The sequence below is a fragment of the Astatotilapia calliptera genome, chromosome 20 (genome assembly GCF_964374335.1).
Source record: "Astatotilapia calliptera chromosome 20, fAstCal68.1, whole genome shotgun sequence".
NCBI lineage: Eukaryota > Metazoa > Chordata > Actinopteri > Cichliformes > Cichlidae > Astatotilapia > Astatotilapia calliptera.
In genome coordinates this window covers 1,734,151-1,752,500 of record NC_137441.1, presented here as the reverse complement: position 1 = coordinate 1,752,500, position 18,350 = coordinate 1,734,151, and the positions used below count along the sequence as shown (strand labels likewise).

Genomic DNA, 18,350 nt, shown 5'->3' with positions numbered 1-18,350 from the left:
TGCACCCAGCTACCTTAAGGACCTTTTAAACCCTTATGCTCCTGCCAGGGCTTTAAGGTCATCGTCACAGTTACTGTTGGCTCAGCCCAGATCTCGACTTAAGACTAGAGGTGATCGATCGTTTGCTCTTGTTGCACCTGTGCTTTGGAACAATCTCCCGATTGGCATCCGGGCATCTGATTCTATTCATTCTTTTAAATCACAGCTTAAAACATATCTTTTTAAACTTGCCTTCTCCACCTTTTAATTGCTGGTTTGTTTGTTTGTTTGTTTGTTTGGTTGCTGTGACCTATTGACCTCTTGTATTAATTCCCTCCTATCTTTCTATTGGTGTTTTTTATTATGGTGGTACAGCTTTTATCTTGCTATTACCCATGTGCTGTAGTCATTCTTATTGGTAGCTTTTATCTATGAACATAACTCCTTATTTTTATTTATCCGTTATCAATGTTTGAACCTTTTATTGTTTTATGTAAAGCACTTTGGTATGCCCAAGGCTTTTAAATGTGCTCTATAAATAAAGATTGTTGTTGTTGTACAGTGCAGCGAGGAATGCTCAGACCTCTACATTGGAGAGACCAAACAGCCACTTCACAAGCACATGGCACAACACAGAAGAGCCACCTCCACAGGACAAGACTCAGCAGTCCATCTGCATCTTAAGGTCAAAGGTCACTCTTTCGAGGATGCCAATGTTCACATTTTGGACAGAGAGGACAGATGGTTTGAAAGAGGAGTGAAAGAAGCATCTATGTCCACTGTGAGCGACCATCTTTGAACAGAGGCGGGGTTTACGACACCAACTCTCTGCCATCTATAATCCAGTTTTGAGATCCTTCCCCAGACGCCTTAACGCCCACTCACATCCTGGGCCATCTGACCTCAGGAATTCGCATGATAAGGTGGGGCCAGGTTTCACAATGAACACACCCGAAACTCTGGCTGATTGGGACCCACACCCAGTTTCCCACCTTGGCTCAGGCGATTAGAGGATCATCAGGGGTCCTTTTGTCCCTCTGTGGGGGGTCACTCCCACTAGGTTTATATCTGGGACTCTCCACCATTTGACCTTAGAACTGAAGAAGCTTCTAGGATGAGAGGTGAAACGTCTTCAAGCAACTTAAAGAAGTCCAGACGCTTTTCTTTCCAAGCTCCTTTGACTACGATGACCTGGATGACTGAGAACCTTCACAGACAGTTCTATAAGTGGATTTTTATTTTGTGTTTCTTCAGCCTCCACAGCACAACCAACTACACAGAGTGGGTTGCAAAGCAGCTTGTGGGTGTGAAGCATGTTCTGACATGGTAAAGCAACAAACACTGTGCATGCTTTATGAAATTTCCCATCTGGATGCACAGAGGTGAAATGGGATCAGGAAGTATTAACTTTCACAGCTTAAAGTCCACCTGACAGCGACACAGAGTCACAGTTTCACTCCAGGATTCTCCAAACCTGCATCCGATTGTTCAGACTCCTTCTTACCTCTGTGTGTGTGTGTGTGTGTGTGTGTGTGTGTGTGCATAAGTTCATGACCCCATCACTAAACAGTTTCACTATGAGTTTTTTGTGTCATTCACTAGTTTCGGTTCTTATTCTTATTCTTAGTCCCTGTGTCAGAGATAAAGAGAGTTTGACCTCAGTCATCCTGCAGTGACACTCTGTAACCCTGCTGCTGAAGCAGAAGTAGTGTTCATTCAGTCAGTGTCCACAATCCAATGAAAAGCATAGATCAAGCGATTTCTCCGTTTGCACATATGAATGTACCTGCTTGTTATTAGTAGAAACGGTGGTGACAAAAAATGAAACTTGTGTAACTACAAGCCTACTCTGGCCTGTCCACGTTGGAAAAGAAATGCCTTAAACAGGTATAATGCTGTGTAATTCAGTGACATCGTTGCCCTCATGCAAAATATTTTCCTTGAGGGAAGTGGATGGAAGTCAAATAAAAACACGTCATGCATGTTTGACTGATTACTGTTCAACATCTTGAACACAAAATTTGCATCACAGGGGTCACAAGTATGTAAAACTGTGTCCTCAGATTCCCAGAACACAGGGTGAAAGCAACTTTAACACTTTGACTGGAAAAACTGAAGAAATGTGCATAAACACTAAATAGATATCCTTAGAATACATTTATTCTGAGTGTATTTTGACTTTATTTTGTTTAGGTTGAAGTTTTTCTTTTATTGTGTTTTTCTTTTTTGCTCGTTTATATTCTTAGATGTCTCGTCACCTTTTGCAAATAACTGAGATGCTCAAAACTACAAAAGTCAACTGGAACAACTGCATTAGGCCAGATCTTAGGGATATTGACACTGATGCTAAAATCCTCAAAGATCTTTTTGAGGAAGTGAATCTCCCTGAAGTCTCACTACAAGCTAAAAGGCCAGAAGAGACAGCTGCTGCAAGTCGTACAATACTAGGAATGGAGGAATGCAAAGCTAACACATTTGTTTGATAAGCTTAAAGAGTTTCCTTCCTGTTTTATGACAAAAATGAAAACTGGTATCAAAGGTCATCTATTGTGAAATAGAAAAGAAAAGACTACTGTGAATGAGCCGCTCTTAGGAGCTCAGTGAATTCCATCATAGGATGCCACCAGTCGGGAAATTTCCTCGCTACTAAATTTTCAACTGTCAGTTGTTGGTGGTATTATAACACAGTGGTGGTGCCAAACTTCAGAGCCTTCAGATTAGTGAGAACAATGTGTAGAGAGCTTCATGAAATTGGTTTCCATGGTGGAGCAGCTGCAACCAAGCTTTACTTCACCAAACCCAGTTTAAAGCGTCTGATGCAAAGATGTAAAGCATGCCACCACTGCCCAGGGTTAAAGTCTTCTCTGGGGCTTTACATTTCTGCAAAGAGTCCCTAAAACAAAGTTCCACAGAAACTTCCAGTGCTACTTATTGATGGAAATCCTTATTTCCAGGAAGCAACAAAGAAGCTGCAAAATACTGCAAAAAATATGTAATGTTTTATAACAGCTGAAGAAGGCAAAGTAATAGTTTACATCAGAACACACACCAACACACACCATGATCAACCTGAGTGAACACAGTCAGATGAGACTTTTGCCTCTTTTCTGGGTTTGTACTTCCTCCATCAAACTGCATCAATGCAAGGATGTTTCTATTGCCTGAACTGCTTTCTCAGAAGTTAGAAGACAAGAGAAAAGAACAAGAATCGTGGATGATCAAACTGTCTTTGTGTTCCCCTGCTTTGGTTTTTGACCTTCTTCCTCTGTCTGTTGTGAATGAAGCTCAAAGTTAGTTGTCTAAGGAGCTTGGAAAGAAAAGCGTCTGGACTTCTTTAAGTTGCTTGAAGACGTTTCACCTCTCATCCGAGGAGCTTCTTCAGTTCTAGGGTCCAATGGTGGAGAGACCCAGATTTAAGCCCGTGGGAGTGGGAGGGACACTGGACCCCCTAATGCTCCTCCTTAGACTACGATGACCTGGATGACTGAGAACCTTCACAGAGATGGTAAGTTTTGCCTTTATTTTTTGTGTCATCCTTTTTAAACCACAGCCAATGCAAATGAATAACAAGCTACACAAAAACACTGGATCACTTCTTTATTATCTCCTCAAACAGTTGTATAAGCATCAACATTCTCACACATAATCTTTATTTAAAAGTTGAGTAAAGCATAAAACAGAAATGCAGCTGATTCAGTCTGATTCAAAGAGCATCTAATGTTTGCACAGACAGGCCGTTTCCATTGCTTAATCACTTCTGCTCACTTTGTTGCAACAATCAGTCACGACTTTAAAATAAAGACTTTGGTTGAAAAGATACATAAAGTTGAATATTCGAAATCAATAACTCAAGCAAAAAGAAAACAGCAAAAGAAAAAAAAATACATTAAACGATGACCTACCACCACATTTTCATCAAAGCAGTCTGAGCTGACAGATGCTGCAAAAAATATTATAATTACAGAGCGTCCTATCACCAAATCCCCAACAAACCTGCTGTAGCTTCAAGTCTAAGTGTTAAAAGGTATGACTAACATCTGAAACTAGGTAAAGCCTTACTCAGTGACAGTAATCACAACATTTTTTATAGTTTTCTATTCATAAAGTTCTCTGAAATAAGATTTGTATGATTTGCTTTATTTGAGTTTTTCACACAAAGTACAGAATAATATGATAATATTTCACAATAGAGCCTGAAACTTTCAGACGATGCTCTTCCTCTTCGTTTCCTCGTCATCCTTTTGGAAGACCGATCCATCTGACTGCTTCCTCCAGCTCAGTTTGATGTCTCCCTGTACTCCCTGCTCCTTCAGCTTCTGTTTGATCTGAGACACACAAAAAAGTACTTTCTTGAATAACACTCACTCAGTCCATCACTCAGTCTTTCATAGTCAGCTTAATCCTATAGCTCATGCTTAGCTTTTAATGAAAAATGACCAACATTGTAATTTGACTTCGGCAGTTCAGTGTTATGAACTCCAGAGGAAAAGTAGTTTAATAAAGTTCAAGAGATTAGAGGTGAAAGATATGAAACATGATCTAAAGTTTCATCACATTAAAAAAATCCCTTATTTCTGTTTTTTGTTGTGGCTTTCAGACTCCGGTTCCTATTTTTAGATCGCTTTTCACAGTACTCGAAGGATTGCTCCCCACAGCTTCATCTGCCAGGATGAAACAGACTGACACTCATGGCTCTTACATATAGTCTAACTGAGAACTCAAAACCTGACTCAGCCTAAGGTACATGAGCTGAAGGAGCCAAGGACAGAACCAGGGTCCTTCCTTAGAATTAGATTAGATTCAAATGCAGGAATCATCCCATTGCTTTAAGCTTATATTCAGAAAAGTATATTGTTACAGTTTTGTGTTGACGCAGATACAGTTGGTTAGCATTAGTATGTGTCTGTACACATCACCAGTACAGACCTGTGTTAGACTTAGTGAGATCTTGGACAGACTCTTTGTTGTTTATTAATAAGTATACCTTAAAATGTGTCATGACTTGCCTGGTTCAGCATGGCTTCCATCACATCAGGGTGGGTCAGATCAGGACTGGAGTTTATCAGATTCACTTTCACCACTTGCTTGTAAACAGGCGCTTTGCAATAACCAAGAAGAAAAATAGTTACATAGTTATTGCTGCGTAAGAAACAGGAACAACTGCTTACAATGAAACAAATCTGAGTGCAATTTCTGCAATGCAGGAAATGTCAAATAACGTATGACCCAAGAGTCTGTGTACAACAATGGTAGATCTTCCCTTTACAGAACGGGGCACAAAGCAAACCATCAGATTATGATTATCTGCTCATTGATTGGGTTAACAGAACTTTTAATTGTGTCAGATTACTAATCGTGTCATACATCTTAAGCTAAAAACGTCTTTGTTTATATGAATGCGTTTTGTAAATTGTGGCTGACAGCAGCAGGATCAGAGGCCAGACTTTCTGAAACATGGCTTACCAATGTAGCAAACAAATTCTTTCATGGAGTCACAGGTCCAGTCCTCCCATTTTGCATTTAGTAAAAAGTTTGCTGCCACACAAGACTCGTGTCCCATCAGATTGTTAGGTTCAATAATTGTCCAATATCCTAATGAGGAGTTACTTCCATTTGTCCACTTCCAGGAATCTCTGAAAAGGCCGATCCACACCTTCACCCCTGCAGGTACCAACTCATCTATCTTCTGGTTCTCTGGCATGTTCCTCACACTGGCCAGGTCTGTGTAATGAAGTCTGCAGTAGGTCTGGGCCTCCGTCCACGTCATGAGATTGTCAATGTAGACAAATGTCATAGTCGACCCTGAAAACAGACCATACTCGAGTGCTGTGTACAACCGTAAATGCATTTTTAAGTGTGAAGAGTCAGGCCATTGTTGAAACGTCAATAAAAGTTCGTCAACAAAAATTAAAAATATGAGCTGCTTTGTTGAAAATCCTCACCTCTGTTATCAGAGCAGACGAATCTGTAGAAACTCTCACAAGGATAATCAAACCACAGTCCATCAAGCATCAGTACGCAGAATTCTTTACTCATTACGTTGTCTGGTTGCCAAGGTGACCAGTTTCTGAACTCAGCCTCACTGGTTTCTGACATCGACCACCTCCAGCCATTGATGTCATCATACAGCCCGATCCAGGCTCGCTGAAAGCACCAGCGGGTTTGTTTCATTAGACATAATATCTATGAGTTAAGCTGTCAGATTGTCAGTAAGAAACTCGGTCTCAGGGCAGAACATCTCATTTTGGTATTTCATTACAAAATTGTGTAATTGAGTTTTTAAAAATTACTGAGCTTTTATCAGATTCACTAAAATAATTATTTGCTTGTAAATTTTAAATTCTTTGATGTGTACAAGCAAAAAAGATTTAAGCAGACGGATCCTAACCCTAACCCTGGATGGGATGCTACTGACCTAGCGGTTGTCAGCTATGTCTCCCTGCTTCTCTCCACAGCTGCCTGGTTCCACGTGAGTCTGGTCACCTTTGTCTGACCCACTCTCTCACACGTTCACTTAATATTCTGATTTTATCTGACTACACTTCATGATATATTTATCTTTCAATCACATTTACTGAACTGAATCATTTCTTCAACAGATTTGACTCAGCCATGAGGCAGTCTGCAACATCGGCTGCAGACTCACCCACCCCCACTGCTGCTGTTCCACCTCAGACACTTCACACCTCCTCTATTCACCCTGCTCGCTCCCCCCCACCCCCAACAACAGCATCCAATACACACTCAACACAAGGCTCCAGCCTGTCTCTCTCAACCACCCAGGTTAGGAGGGAACTGAGGAGGATTAATGGCAAGAAGGCAGCGGGTCCAGATGGCATCAGCTCGAGGGTTGTCAGGTCCTGCGCGGACCAACTGTGTGGGGTGATGGAGCACCTCTTCAACCTGAGCCTGAGGTTGGGAAGAGTCCCACAGCTCTGGAAAACCTCCTGTGTTGTACCAGTGCCAAAGACTTCACGCCCCAAGGACCTCAACAGGTACAGGCCGGTGGCTCTGACATCCCACCTGATGAAGACCCTGGAGCGGTTGGTCCTGGCTCAGCTTCGGCGCCTAATAAGCTCATCACTGGACCCACTTCAGTTTGCCTACCAGCCTGGCATTGGAGCGGATGATGCCGTCATTCACCTCCTACATCGTTCCCTCGCTCACCTGGAGACCGCTGGAAGCACTGTGAGAATCATGTTCTTTGATTTCTCCAGTGCCTTCAACACCATTCTTCCCTCGGTTCTGAAGGACAAGCTGGAGAACTCTGGAGTGGACCATCACCTCACTACCTGGATTTTGGACTACCTCACCGACCGACCACAGTATGTGAGGACTCAGGGCTGTGTGTCGGACAGGGTCGTCTGCAGTACGGGGGCCCCACAGGGAACGGTTCTGGCTCCGTTCCTCTTCACCATCTACACTGCAGACTTCTCCCACAATTCCACCCAGTGCTTCCTGCAGAAGTTCTCTGATGACTCTGCAATAGTCGGCCTCATCACTGATGGGGACGACAAGGAGTACAGAGGTCTGACTCAAGACTTTGTGGACTGGTGCCAGCTGAACTACCTCCAGATCAACGCCAGTAAAACCAAGGAGCTGGTGGTAGACTTCCGCAGGCACAAGCATTCTCCACTGCAACCACTGAACATCCAAGGTATGGACATTGAGGCTGTGGACAGCTACAGGTACCTTGGTGTTCATCTGAACAATAGACTGGACTGGACTCATAACTCAGACGCCCTCTACAGGAAAGGGCAGAGCAGGCTGTACCTGCTGCGGAGACTCAGGTCGTTTGGAGTGGAGGGCCCACTCCTGAAGACCTTCTATGACTCTGTCGTGGCTTCTGCTATCTTTTATGGCGTGGTCTGCTGGGGCGGCAGCATCTCTGCTGGGGACAGGAAGAGACTGAACAGGGTGATCCGAAGGGCCAGCTCTGTTCTAGGATGCCCTCTGGACCCAGTGGAGGTGGTGAGTGACAGGAGAATGGCGGCTAAGCTGTCATCCCTGATGGACAACGTCTCCCACCCCATGCAGCAGACTGTGACAGCACTGAGCAGCTCCTTCAGTGGGAGACTGCGGCACCCACGGTGTGGGACGGAGAGATTTCGCAGGTCTTTCCTCCCCACTGCTGTCAGACTCCATAATAAAGACTTTAACTGATCAAGCACACACATCCATACATATGCAATAATACTAAGGACTGCTTTAATACTACAGACTGGAACATGTTTAAGCAGGCTGCCACCTATAACAACACCACTGACCTCCAGGAGTACGCAGAGACTGTTACTGCCTACATCAACAAGTGTATTGAGGATGTAACAGTCACGAAAACCATAACTGTCCGGGCCAATCAAAAACCATGGATGACAGGAGAGGTCTACAGGCTGCTGAAAGCTCGGAATGTTGCCTTCAGAGTTGGAGACGAGGCAAGCCTGAGGACAGCTAGGGCCAACCTTTCCCGTGGCATCAGAGAGGCTAAGAGACAGTACTCCAGGAAAATATCTCATCACTTCAAAGACAGCAGAGACTCACGGAGCCTGTGGCGGGGCATTCAGACCATCACAGATTACAAGCCCCCACCACAGACCTGTGATAGCACTATCCCCCTGCTGAACGAGCTGAACACTTTCTTTGCTCGCTTTGAAGTCCAAAACAGCACCACTGCACAGAAGACCCCACCCCCTCCTGGTGACCAGGTGATGACTCTGTCACCGGACAGCGTGAGGAGATCCCTCAGCAGGATCAATGCACGTAAAGCTCCGGGTCCTGACAACATTCCTGGTCGTGTACTGAGAGACTGTGCAGTGGAACTCACTGATGTCTTCACAGACATCTTCAACATATCACTCATCCAGGCTGTCGTCCCCACATGTTTTAAAGCCACCACAATCATTCCGGTTCCAAAAAAGTCATCTCCCTCCTGCTTTAATGACTACCGTCCTGTTGCACTTACTCCCATCCTGATGAAGTGCTTCGAACGACTAGTCATGCAACACATCAAGTCTGTCCTGCCCCCCTCCCTGGATCCCTTCCAGTTTGCGTATCGGCCCAACCGCTCAACCGATGATGCCATCTCCACTGCACTCCACTCAGCACTCACACACCTGGACAAAAATGACTCATATGTTCGAATGCTGTTCATAGATTTCAGTTCAGCATTCAACACTATAATCCCCCAACAGCTCACTCAAAAACTGGTCCAGCTGGGGCTCAACACCTCACTGTGCAACTGGCTGTTGGATTTCCTCACCGGAAGACCTCAAGCAGTACGGGTTGGCAGTAATACATCCAGCACCATCATTTTAAACACGGGGGCCCCGCAGGGATGTGTGCTGAGCCCCCTCCTCTTCACTCTGCTGACCCATGACTGCACTCCATCATACAGCTCCAACCTCTTCATCAAGTTTGCGGACGACACAACGGTGGTGGGTCTCATTAGCAACAGGGATGAGACCGACTACAGAAGTGAGGTGAGACGCCTGGCCACGTGGTGTGCTGACAACAATCTCTCTCTGAATGTGGAGAAGACGAAGGAGATTGTTGTGGACTTCAGGAGAATGCACACCCAACATGCTCCTCTGACCATTGACGGAGCGTCTGTGGAGAGAGTGAGCAGCACCAAGTTCTTGGGTGTGCACATCACAGAGGATCTCTCCTGGACGTACAACACCACAGCACTGGCCAAGAAATCACAGCAGCGTCTCTTCTTTCTCCGCAAACTAAGAAGAGCAGGAGCACCAGCCCCCATCATGCACACTTTCTACAGAGGCACCATCGAGAGCATCCTGTCGAGCTGCATCACTGTGTGGTTTGGAGCCTGCAATGCGTCCTGTCATAGAACCCTCCAACGCATAGTGAGAGCTGCAGAGAGGATCATTGGTGTCTCCCTCCCCTCCCTCCAGGACATTTACAGCACCCGTCTCACTAAAAAAGCCCTTTGCATAGCGGCTGATCCCACGCACCCAATGCAAAGCTTCTTCAAGCTGCTGCCGTCGGGGAGGAGACTGCGGAGTCTCCAGGCCAGGACCAGCAGGCTGAAGGACAGCTTCATCCATCAGGCTGTCAGGAAGCTTAACTCCCTCCCGATTCTGCCCCCTCTCCCCTCTTCTCCTCCACGGTCTCACTGAACTCTGTCACACACACTCACACACACACACTCTCTGACTCACTCACTGGCCTGCACCAGTTACCAGTCACTTTGTGGAGCATTGGACTGCCATTACCTCATAAGACTTTGTTGTTACACTTTCTCTTACCGTACACTACTAAATCTCCATTTGCACTATTTGCCTATTTGCACTACTCTGCCTGGTTTACACTCAATGTCACTTACCCATTATATTGTATATTATATAGCTTTCTTGTTATATGTAAAATTGTATTTATTTAAATTTTTACTTTTTAATTATTTTACTTGCATTTTTAATCACTTTTATATTTAAATATATTTAAATGTTCATTTGCTATTTATCTAGGGATTGAGAGTAACGCAATTTCTATTCTCTGTATGTCCTGTACATGTGGCAGAATCGACAAATAAAGTTGACTTTGACTTTGACTTTGACTTTGACAATCCTTTCTGTCATCGTTGTATTTTTACTCAGTTGTATATAGTATTTGTATTTGTATTCTATTTTTATCTTATTGTATGTTTATTTTATTGTATTCTACTGTATATAGTATTTTATTCTATTCTGTACAGCTGTGTACTGTATTTATTCTTATTGTATTCTAATTTTTGCCTCATAACTTTTGCACTGTCCACTTCCTGCTGTGACAAAACAAATTTCCCACGTGTGGGACTAATAAAGGTTATCTTATCTTATCAGGCATTAACATTGATTTTTATGGAGTCAGAATTAAGTCTTCAGCAGTTCTGGGTGTAAGTGGTCACAACCTTTTTTCTTCTTTACACCACACATCCCAAATTCATTAATTGATAAATAAACCTGCATCCGATTGTTCAGACTCCTTCCTACCTCTGGGTGTGTGTGTGTGTGTGTGTGTGTGTGTGTGTGTGTGTGTGTGTGTGTGTGTGTGTGTGTGTGTGTGTGTGTGTGTGGTAGATGATTAAATCTTCATACTGTCCAAAAAACAACCATTTCCTGTCAGCACAAACACGCCACCATTGTTCCTACAGTGTGATGTAAGTTTGGGTCCCTGAACCAGCTTTACGTATTAAAGTATTACTGCAAATATTCACACGTGACTTAATTTAAAATCAGTGTAAAGTCTGATTTCTTATTTTGTGTGTGTGTGTGTTTGACGTTTTCTCCAACAAGATCAAATTCAAAATGAATTTAATCATGAGTATAATCATAATAACATAAATGTATAAATTGTTTTTGTTTGTTTCCGTATACTGGACATGTAGCATTTTGCAACCTAGCACACATTATGCTTGATTTATTTAAATGTTCAGTGATCATAGAGGCAGCATTACCTAAACAACAATATGTATTGACCTGGATCAGGATCAGTTCTATAAGTGGATTTTTATTTTGTGTTTCTTCAGCCTCCACAGCACAACCAACTACACAGAGTGGGTTGCAAAGCAGCTTGTGGGTGTGAAGCATGTTCTGACATGGTAAAGCAACAAACACTGTGCATGCTTTATGAAATTTCCCATCTGGATGCACAGAGGTGAAATGGGATCAGGAAGTATTAACTTTCACAGCTTAAAGTCCACCTGACAGCGACACAGAGTCACAGTTTCACTCCAGGATTCTCCAAACCTGCATCCGATTGTTCAGACTCCTTCTTACCTCTGTGTGTGTGTGTGTGTGTGTGTGTGTGTGTGTGCATAAGTTCATGACCCCATCACTAAACAGTTTCACTATGAGTTTTTTGTGTCATTCACTAGTTTCGGTTCTTATTCTTATTCTTAGTCCCTGTGTCAGAGATAAAGAGAGTTTGACCTCAGTCATCCTGCAGTGACACTCTGTAACCCTGCTGCTGAAGCAGAAGTAGTGTTCATTCAGTCAGTGTCCACAATCCAATGAAAAGCATAGATCAAGCGATTTCTCCGTTTGCACATATGAATGTACCTGCTTGTTATTAGTAGAAACGGTGGTGACAAAAAATGAAACTTGTGTAACTACAAGCCTACTCTGGCCTGTCCACGTTGGAAAAGAAATGCCTTAAACAGGTATAATGCTGTGTAATTCAGTGACATCGTTGCCCTCATGCAAAATATTTTCCTTGAGGGAAGTGGATGGAAGTCAAATAAAAACACGTCATGCATGTTTGACTGATTACTGTTCAACATCTTGAACACAAAATTTGCATCACAGGGGTCACAAGTATGTAAAACTGTGTCCTCAGATTCCCAGAACACAGGGTGAAAGCAACTTTAACACTTTGACTGGAAAAACTGAAGAAATGTGCATAAACACTAAATAGATATCCTTAGAATACATTTATTCTGAGTGTATTTTGACTTTATTTTGTTTAGGTTGAAGTTTTTCTTTTATTGTGTTTTTCTTTTTTGCTCGTTTATATTCTTAGATGTCTCGTCACCTTTTGCAAATAACTGAGATGCTCAAAACTACAAAAGTCAACTGGAACAACTGCATTAGGCCAGATCTTAGGGATATTGACACTGATGCTAAAATCCTCAAAGATCTTTTTGAGGAAGTGAATCTCCCTGAAGTCTCACTACAAGCTAAAAGGCCAGAAGAGACAGCTGCTGCAAGTCGTACAATACTAGGAATGGAGGAATGCAAAGCTAACACATTTGTTTGATAAGCTTAAAGAGTTTCCTTCCTGTTTTATGACAAAAATGAAAACTGGTATCAAAGGTCATCTATTGTGAAATAGAAAAGAAAAGACTACTGTGAATGAGCTGCTCTTCGTCCCAAATTCATTAGTTGATAAATAATAATTTTTTAGTAAACATCATGGAGTATGAGATGGTGGGGATTTATTTTAGCAGATTTATGTTACACAATTCTTAAAACAGCAGTGAATCTAGTGTCAATGACTGCAGACGGAGAGGATGTTACATGTAAAACATAACCACACTGAAACAGAAAGCAGTCAAAATCTAGTGAAATAAAAAAAAAATCAATATAGTTCAGTATGTTTAAAGTTAAATAATTAGTTGGCAAGTTTCCAGAAGAAAAAAAATAGAGTTTACGTAGGCGTTCTCCATGATGCTCATTTTTCTCACGTCCACCATGTCGTTCAGCGTCTGCACATCCTGCATGTCGTCTACAGCAGCCAGGTCTGTGTATTTGTCCCTGCAGTAACTCAGCGCTTCAGTCCAGTTCTTCAGCTCATAAACAAACTGGTAGTGATGTTTGGAGGTGACGGCACACAGGCCTGTAAAAACAGCATATAAGCAAGTATTTGGATTAAATGTGGTCTTAACATTTTAGCTTCACTGTTACATTACATTTCTCAAGTGGCTTTATTATCATTTCAGCTGTGTGCAGTGGTACAGTACACAGTGAAACGAGACAACGTTCCTCCAAGACAATCACAGTCAACACAGGACCACATAAAGTGCAAAAAACAGTGCAACACCAGACAGAACACAACGATACAGACACAAGACAGTGTAACAATGACAGTGGGTTATGCAAAAAGTAAGTATAATAATAATAATGGAAAAATATTACATTTAATAGAAAATTCGAAGAATCAGACAACTTGCCTGTTGCGGCTATGATGAATAGGACTTTCTCCATCCCTGGATGTTTCGTGCTTTGTCCTTTAGTCTGTTGATATTCAGCAGCTGAAATGACTTTTTTATATTTGTCTCCATGCAAAATGAATATGCAAGGTATTTCCAAGAGCACTATGAATACATGAAAGCTATGAATGTATGAGTGTGTGCAGAGGTCAATTCAAAACAAGTCAAATCATTTTCATTTACATTCATTATTTTGCATGAGGGGGGAAACAAATCCGCCTCTAAACTTTTCAACTAGTTTCACTTTTATGACACTTCATCAAAATATGATGTTCATAGTCACTCTTACATGTACTGACATTTTATTTGACCACTCCACTCCACTCCACTACACACACACACATACACACACACACACACACACACACACACACACTAAAAACTAATAACACTAAAAACACATCTTGAGCCTCAAAAATGTCTTCAAACTCGTGGGGAGGGTCCCCACAGGTATAGTAGCATAGTAGCATCTTCACATACCTGCACTTTGAAACAGCTTCAGTCTTTCTACTTGTACATGATGTTGATTCATGGATAATATCCAAATCCATGCAGAGCCATAAATCAAGCTGTGTGAAGCACTAGCTAGAGCCAGTGAGTGGAACCAAAGGCAAAACCAGAAATGGGCCACACCCAAAAACATTGGTTTGCTGTAAGGTGAAAAGGCTCTTTGTAGTCATAGTTACAATAGCAAAACATGGCAGTGGTGAGGTAACATAACAACGAACTGACATCCATCATGACTGATTCAACAATCAGGCAAAGTGTGGCCTGCTGTTCTTTGGATGTTGTCCTGGCTTCTGTTGTGATCTACTTGAAGGTCAGGCCAGTCCTGGGAAGGTTCACCACTACTCCAAGTTTTCTCAATTTCTGGAAAATGTTTCATACTGTGGTTCACATTAAAAATGCAGTCTTTTCCAGACTGATAGATATCAGTGAGTTTGTTTCTCAAGTGTTTGCTTAGTGTCATAAACTGGCTGCACAGCAGGCACAAAAGGACCCACAAGCAGACTCACATGCAGGACTTTAACTCAAAAACACAGCTCTGTTGCTGGCATGCAGGTGATGAAATAAAACTTAAACTAAACTGGAATTCTGGAACCTAAATATACAGAGAAACACACAAGAAAATACACAGCCAAGAATGAGGGAGAACGTGACATTGGACTGAGGGAAACAGGGGCTTATACACAGTACAACGACGAGGGAACAGAAAACCCATGGGAACACAGCTGAGACAAATTATTGTATTTTCCACACTATAAGGCGCACTTACAATCCTTTAATTTTCTCAAAAAATGCGCTTTATGTATGAATTCTGGTTGTGCTCACTGACCTTGAATCGATTTTATGTGGTACACGGCGCGCAGAAATCTGTCAAAAAATCTTTTAGTACGACTTTGATAAGCTACAAAGCCGCACCGCTTGATGAGCACTACGGCCGTGTCCAAATTCATGGGCTGCATCCTCCTGAGGACCCGGGCTTCGTGGTCTACGTGGGCCGGGTCCTCAGAAGGTCGGGTAGGCCGGAAGTAAACAGTTGGGGAAATTGGACGGTCTAGCCTTCTGATTAGCGTCACCGCTGTCTCGGGGAGTTTAATAAACTCAGCCGTCTGCTCCTTGCTATCTAAATATAACAGGACACTGGCGTAAATTCTCGACCGTCTCATACTTCTGTTTAATCAGTTTTCTGTTTGATTAATAAAGTTTTATTTTATCTAATCTAATCTAATAACTTTAATCTCAGCCAAACCGATTTACTCACGAACAAATAAAACACAGAAAAAAGCCCAACAATAACATTTTTAGGTTGTCTAAGTGACTTATATATTATGTTTAACCCGAGTAGCGAAAGTCTGCGGTGATCTGAAAATGATGTGCCGGGAGTTGTGCCGTTCTCGGCAGCTTCAGTGACCCTCAAGCTCCCGGCTAGCTATCAGAGTAATTTTAAAACTTAGTAGCAGCCGCCATTGTTGGAAACTGGAGTATGGCTGGGCCGCGCTATGAATTCTGGGATATGGTGGGCCACGAAGGACACACCCGACCCATCCTTCAAATTCGGGGAAAAGGAGGACGCATTTGTCGGCTGCATTCGGAGGAGTCTACGAATTTGGACAGCCTTCGGCGCGTCGCTGTGACGTAATCGGTCTACAAATGCGGCCTCAGGAGGATGCAGCCCATGAATTTGGACACCACCTACAACTACCGTAGTCAGGAGCCTCGCGGAGGAATCTGAGTCCAAACTACACTTCCAGTCCCAAAGTCAAACAAACACTGCGGCATCACTGAGAGTTAAAAATAGTCTAAATTCTTTCATCTTTAATAAAATGATCAGCGTTGCTGCTTTACCAGGTGTAACTATGAAGTTTAACATCCAGGCATCCATGAAAACAGAATTTATTAAATTTAACAGAGTTAGAAGTTAGCAGGAAGCTAGCTCGCTGAGAGGTTTCTGAAACAAAATCAAACGTACAGCTCTGTTATCAGTTCCAACATAAATGAAGACGGGACACTAAACAGCAGTGACGTTTGTAGAGTTACTGAAGTTGGACTAGCTGGTATTTAATGATGTGCTACGTGATCGCTAGCTACACAGCTATGTTAGCATAACATAAACAGTGAAGCTGGAGGATGAATGCTAACTTTTTTCCACTCGATAAAAGTTAACGTGAGGGTTCCCGATGGTTAGGGACAAATGCAATCACATGGCAGGATGCTGTAAACCAAACTTCAGTCAGGAGAACAACTGAGATAATCCATCCACAATACGAGGTTAGTCATTAATAGGGCTGGGCGATATGACCCAAAATTCATATCTCGATATTTTTTAGCTGGATGGCGATATAAGATATATATCTCGATATTTTTTTTAAGCCATAAAGTAAGAACAAAAAGAGAGTTCTTAGTCAAAGCTGTGTCCCAGATGTCACACAGGCACTTTTATTAACATACAGCGCAGATGTACATGAAAAATTACTCAAAATTAAATTATGAGCATTCATTGAATAATAATGCTCCATAAATAAAAGAAAACAATGTTGTTTTTGTGCTAAATGTAGCCAGATGGGCTACTCGCCTTCCGTTGTTTTTCTTCTCTCATTCTCTCTCTCTCTCGCTCGCTCTACCACCCTCGCTCTCTTTCCACTGCACTCGCTCCTTGTATCAGGTGATCGGGTTAATTGGGAACCCACCTGCACATTGATTGCAGGGTGGCGCTAGCCTGTATAAAGCTAAGCCGATGTCTTGTTGGATTAATTCCTCCCGAGCTTCTGGTACGATACAGCAGTAAATGCTGGCGTACTGCGACGGATTGATCAGCAAGAGCCGATTATACGACAGCTACAGGTATGCTCTCGCTTAACCTTGGATTCCCTCCGAATACTGGAATTGGTGTTAATATCCTTTTCCGGCCTGTTGTAGCGCAGCAGTCTGTTTAATTCTGCCATTGCGGAGAGAGGTGTTCGTGGTATCTCCACCAATGAGAGTATAGTGCCTCCGGTCCTGGGGTAAGCTGTTAGAACTACTTTTATTAGCATTCATAGCTATAAGAGTTTAAGGTTACACTTATCTGTTTCAGGGTTCACTGCTGTACTCACCTCTCCATGGTAAATTGTCCAACCTAAATTGGAAGAGTGGACTGCCTTCTCAGTTGCTGTTGTGAACTCCTCCTTGGTGGAGTCTGCTGTCTTGTCTCGTTTTGTCTTATCTTGTTTTTATTAAGTAGGCTTACCTTTTTTTTGGGTTCGCCTGGTGTTCTATTTTACCCTGGACTGTTGCTCGTACCCACACTTCTGTGATCGGGCTGAAGTGATTCTCTGCCCGAGTGTCGTGCTGGGACTCTAAATCGCCTGGGTGGCCGGTCTCAGCCGGTGGGGAGCCAGACCGGCCTACGCCTGAGAATAACTATTACCAGCACGAGTGGTAGTTTGACCCGTGGGGAATAAGCCTTTCCCGTGTGTGTGTGTGTGTGATTTCTTTTATTAAAGTTATTAACGTGTGTTTTAGTCTTTTTATGATTTGTAGCGAGCCTGACGCTCAGTGTCCTTTTATTCTTTTAACATACTTTTCTGTGTTTTATTTCAGTGAAGGAGGACGAGCCAGTGGCCCTGGGACCTCAGGTGGTGGGTCGTTTTCACACTTTCTTTTGTACAGCACTGGGTGGTCTGCAGTGATTCTTTTGGTGTGATTTTCTTTTGGTTCCACGGCTGCTGGTAAGTCCAAGTTCCACGATTGTTTATTTTTACTGTAGGACACTGTCAATAATGACGCTACATCTTGACTTTTAATATTTTATTTATAAAATATTATTTATAATATTTTATTTATTTCTATAAATAAAACTGTTTTAATATTGGAAGCCAACCTGCCTCAGTGTGCATCCTTGAATCTGTGCGGTCTTCTTTTATTCCTTTTATTTATTTTTCTTAAATATATTTCCTGGGGGTGTAATTCCCCTAGGTGGCGTTGTTAAGTTTATTTATTTTGTGCATAACCCCGCCGACCACTTGGTCACATACTTGGCGTTGTCGACAGGATGCACGTTTGAGGTAGATGTTTGGTTTTGTAAATTGTTTTATTTTTTTGCAACGAGTCTAGTTCACCTGTTTGAAGGCTCTATTTGTTTTAGAGTGTGATTATAGACAAGACAGCAGTATCCAGGTAGAAGGAA

The 18,350-nt window shown here is 42.6% G+C and overlaps 1 protein-coding gene and 1 long non-coding RNA gene across 2 annotated transcripts; one reads left to right on the top strand and one right to left on the bottom strand.

The window, feature by feature from the left end:
- Positions 1-3,561: 3,561 nt before the first annotated feature.
- Positions 3,562-13,336, bottom strand: LOC145422995 (putative C-type lectin domain family 20 member A). Its single transcript, XM_080295028.1, has 5 exons — positions 13,124-13,336; positions 5,922-6,123; positions 5,443-5,781; positions 4,986-5,077; positions 3,562-4,304 (listed from the first exon to the last, which is right to left on the bottom strand). The coding sequence occupies exons 1-5, from the start codon at positions 13,190-13,192 to the stop codon at positions 4,182-4,184; spliced, it is 825 nt and encodes a 274-aa protein (XP_080151154.1). The 5' UTR covers positions 13,193-13,336; the 3' UTR covers positions 3,562-4,181.
- Positions 13,337-16,784: 3,448 nt separating this feature from the next.
- On the top strand, positions 16,785-18,043 carry LOC145422941 (uncharacterized). The gene is made up of 3 exons (XR_013904100.1): positions 16,785-17,026; positions 17,102-17,187; positions 17,765-18,043. It is a non-coding gene; the product is annotated as an uncharacterized LOC145422941 (long non-coding RNA).
- The last annotated feature ends 307 nt before the right edge of the window (positions 18,044-18,350 follow it).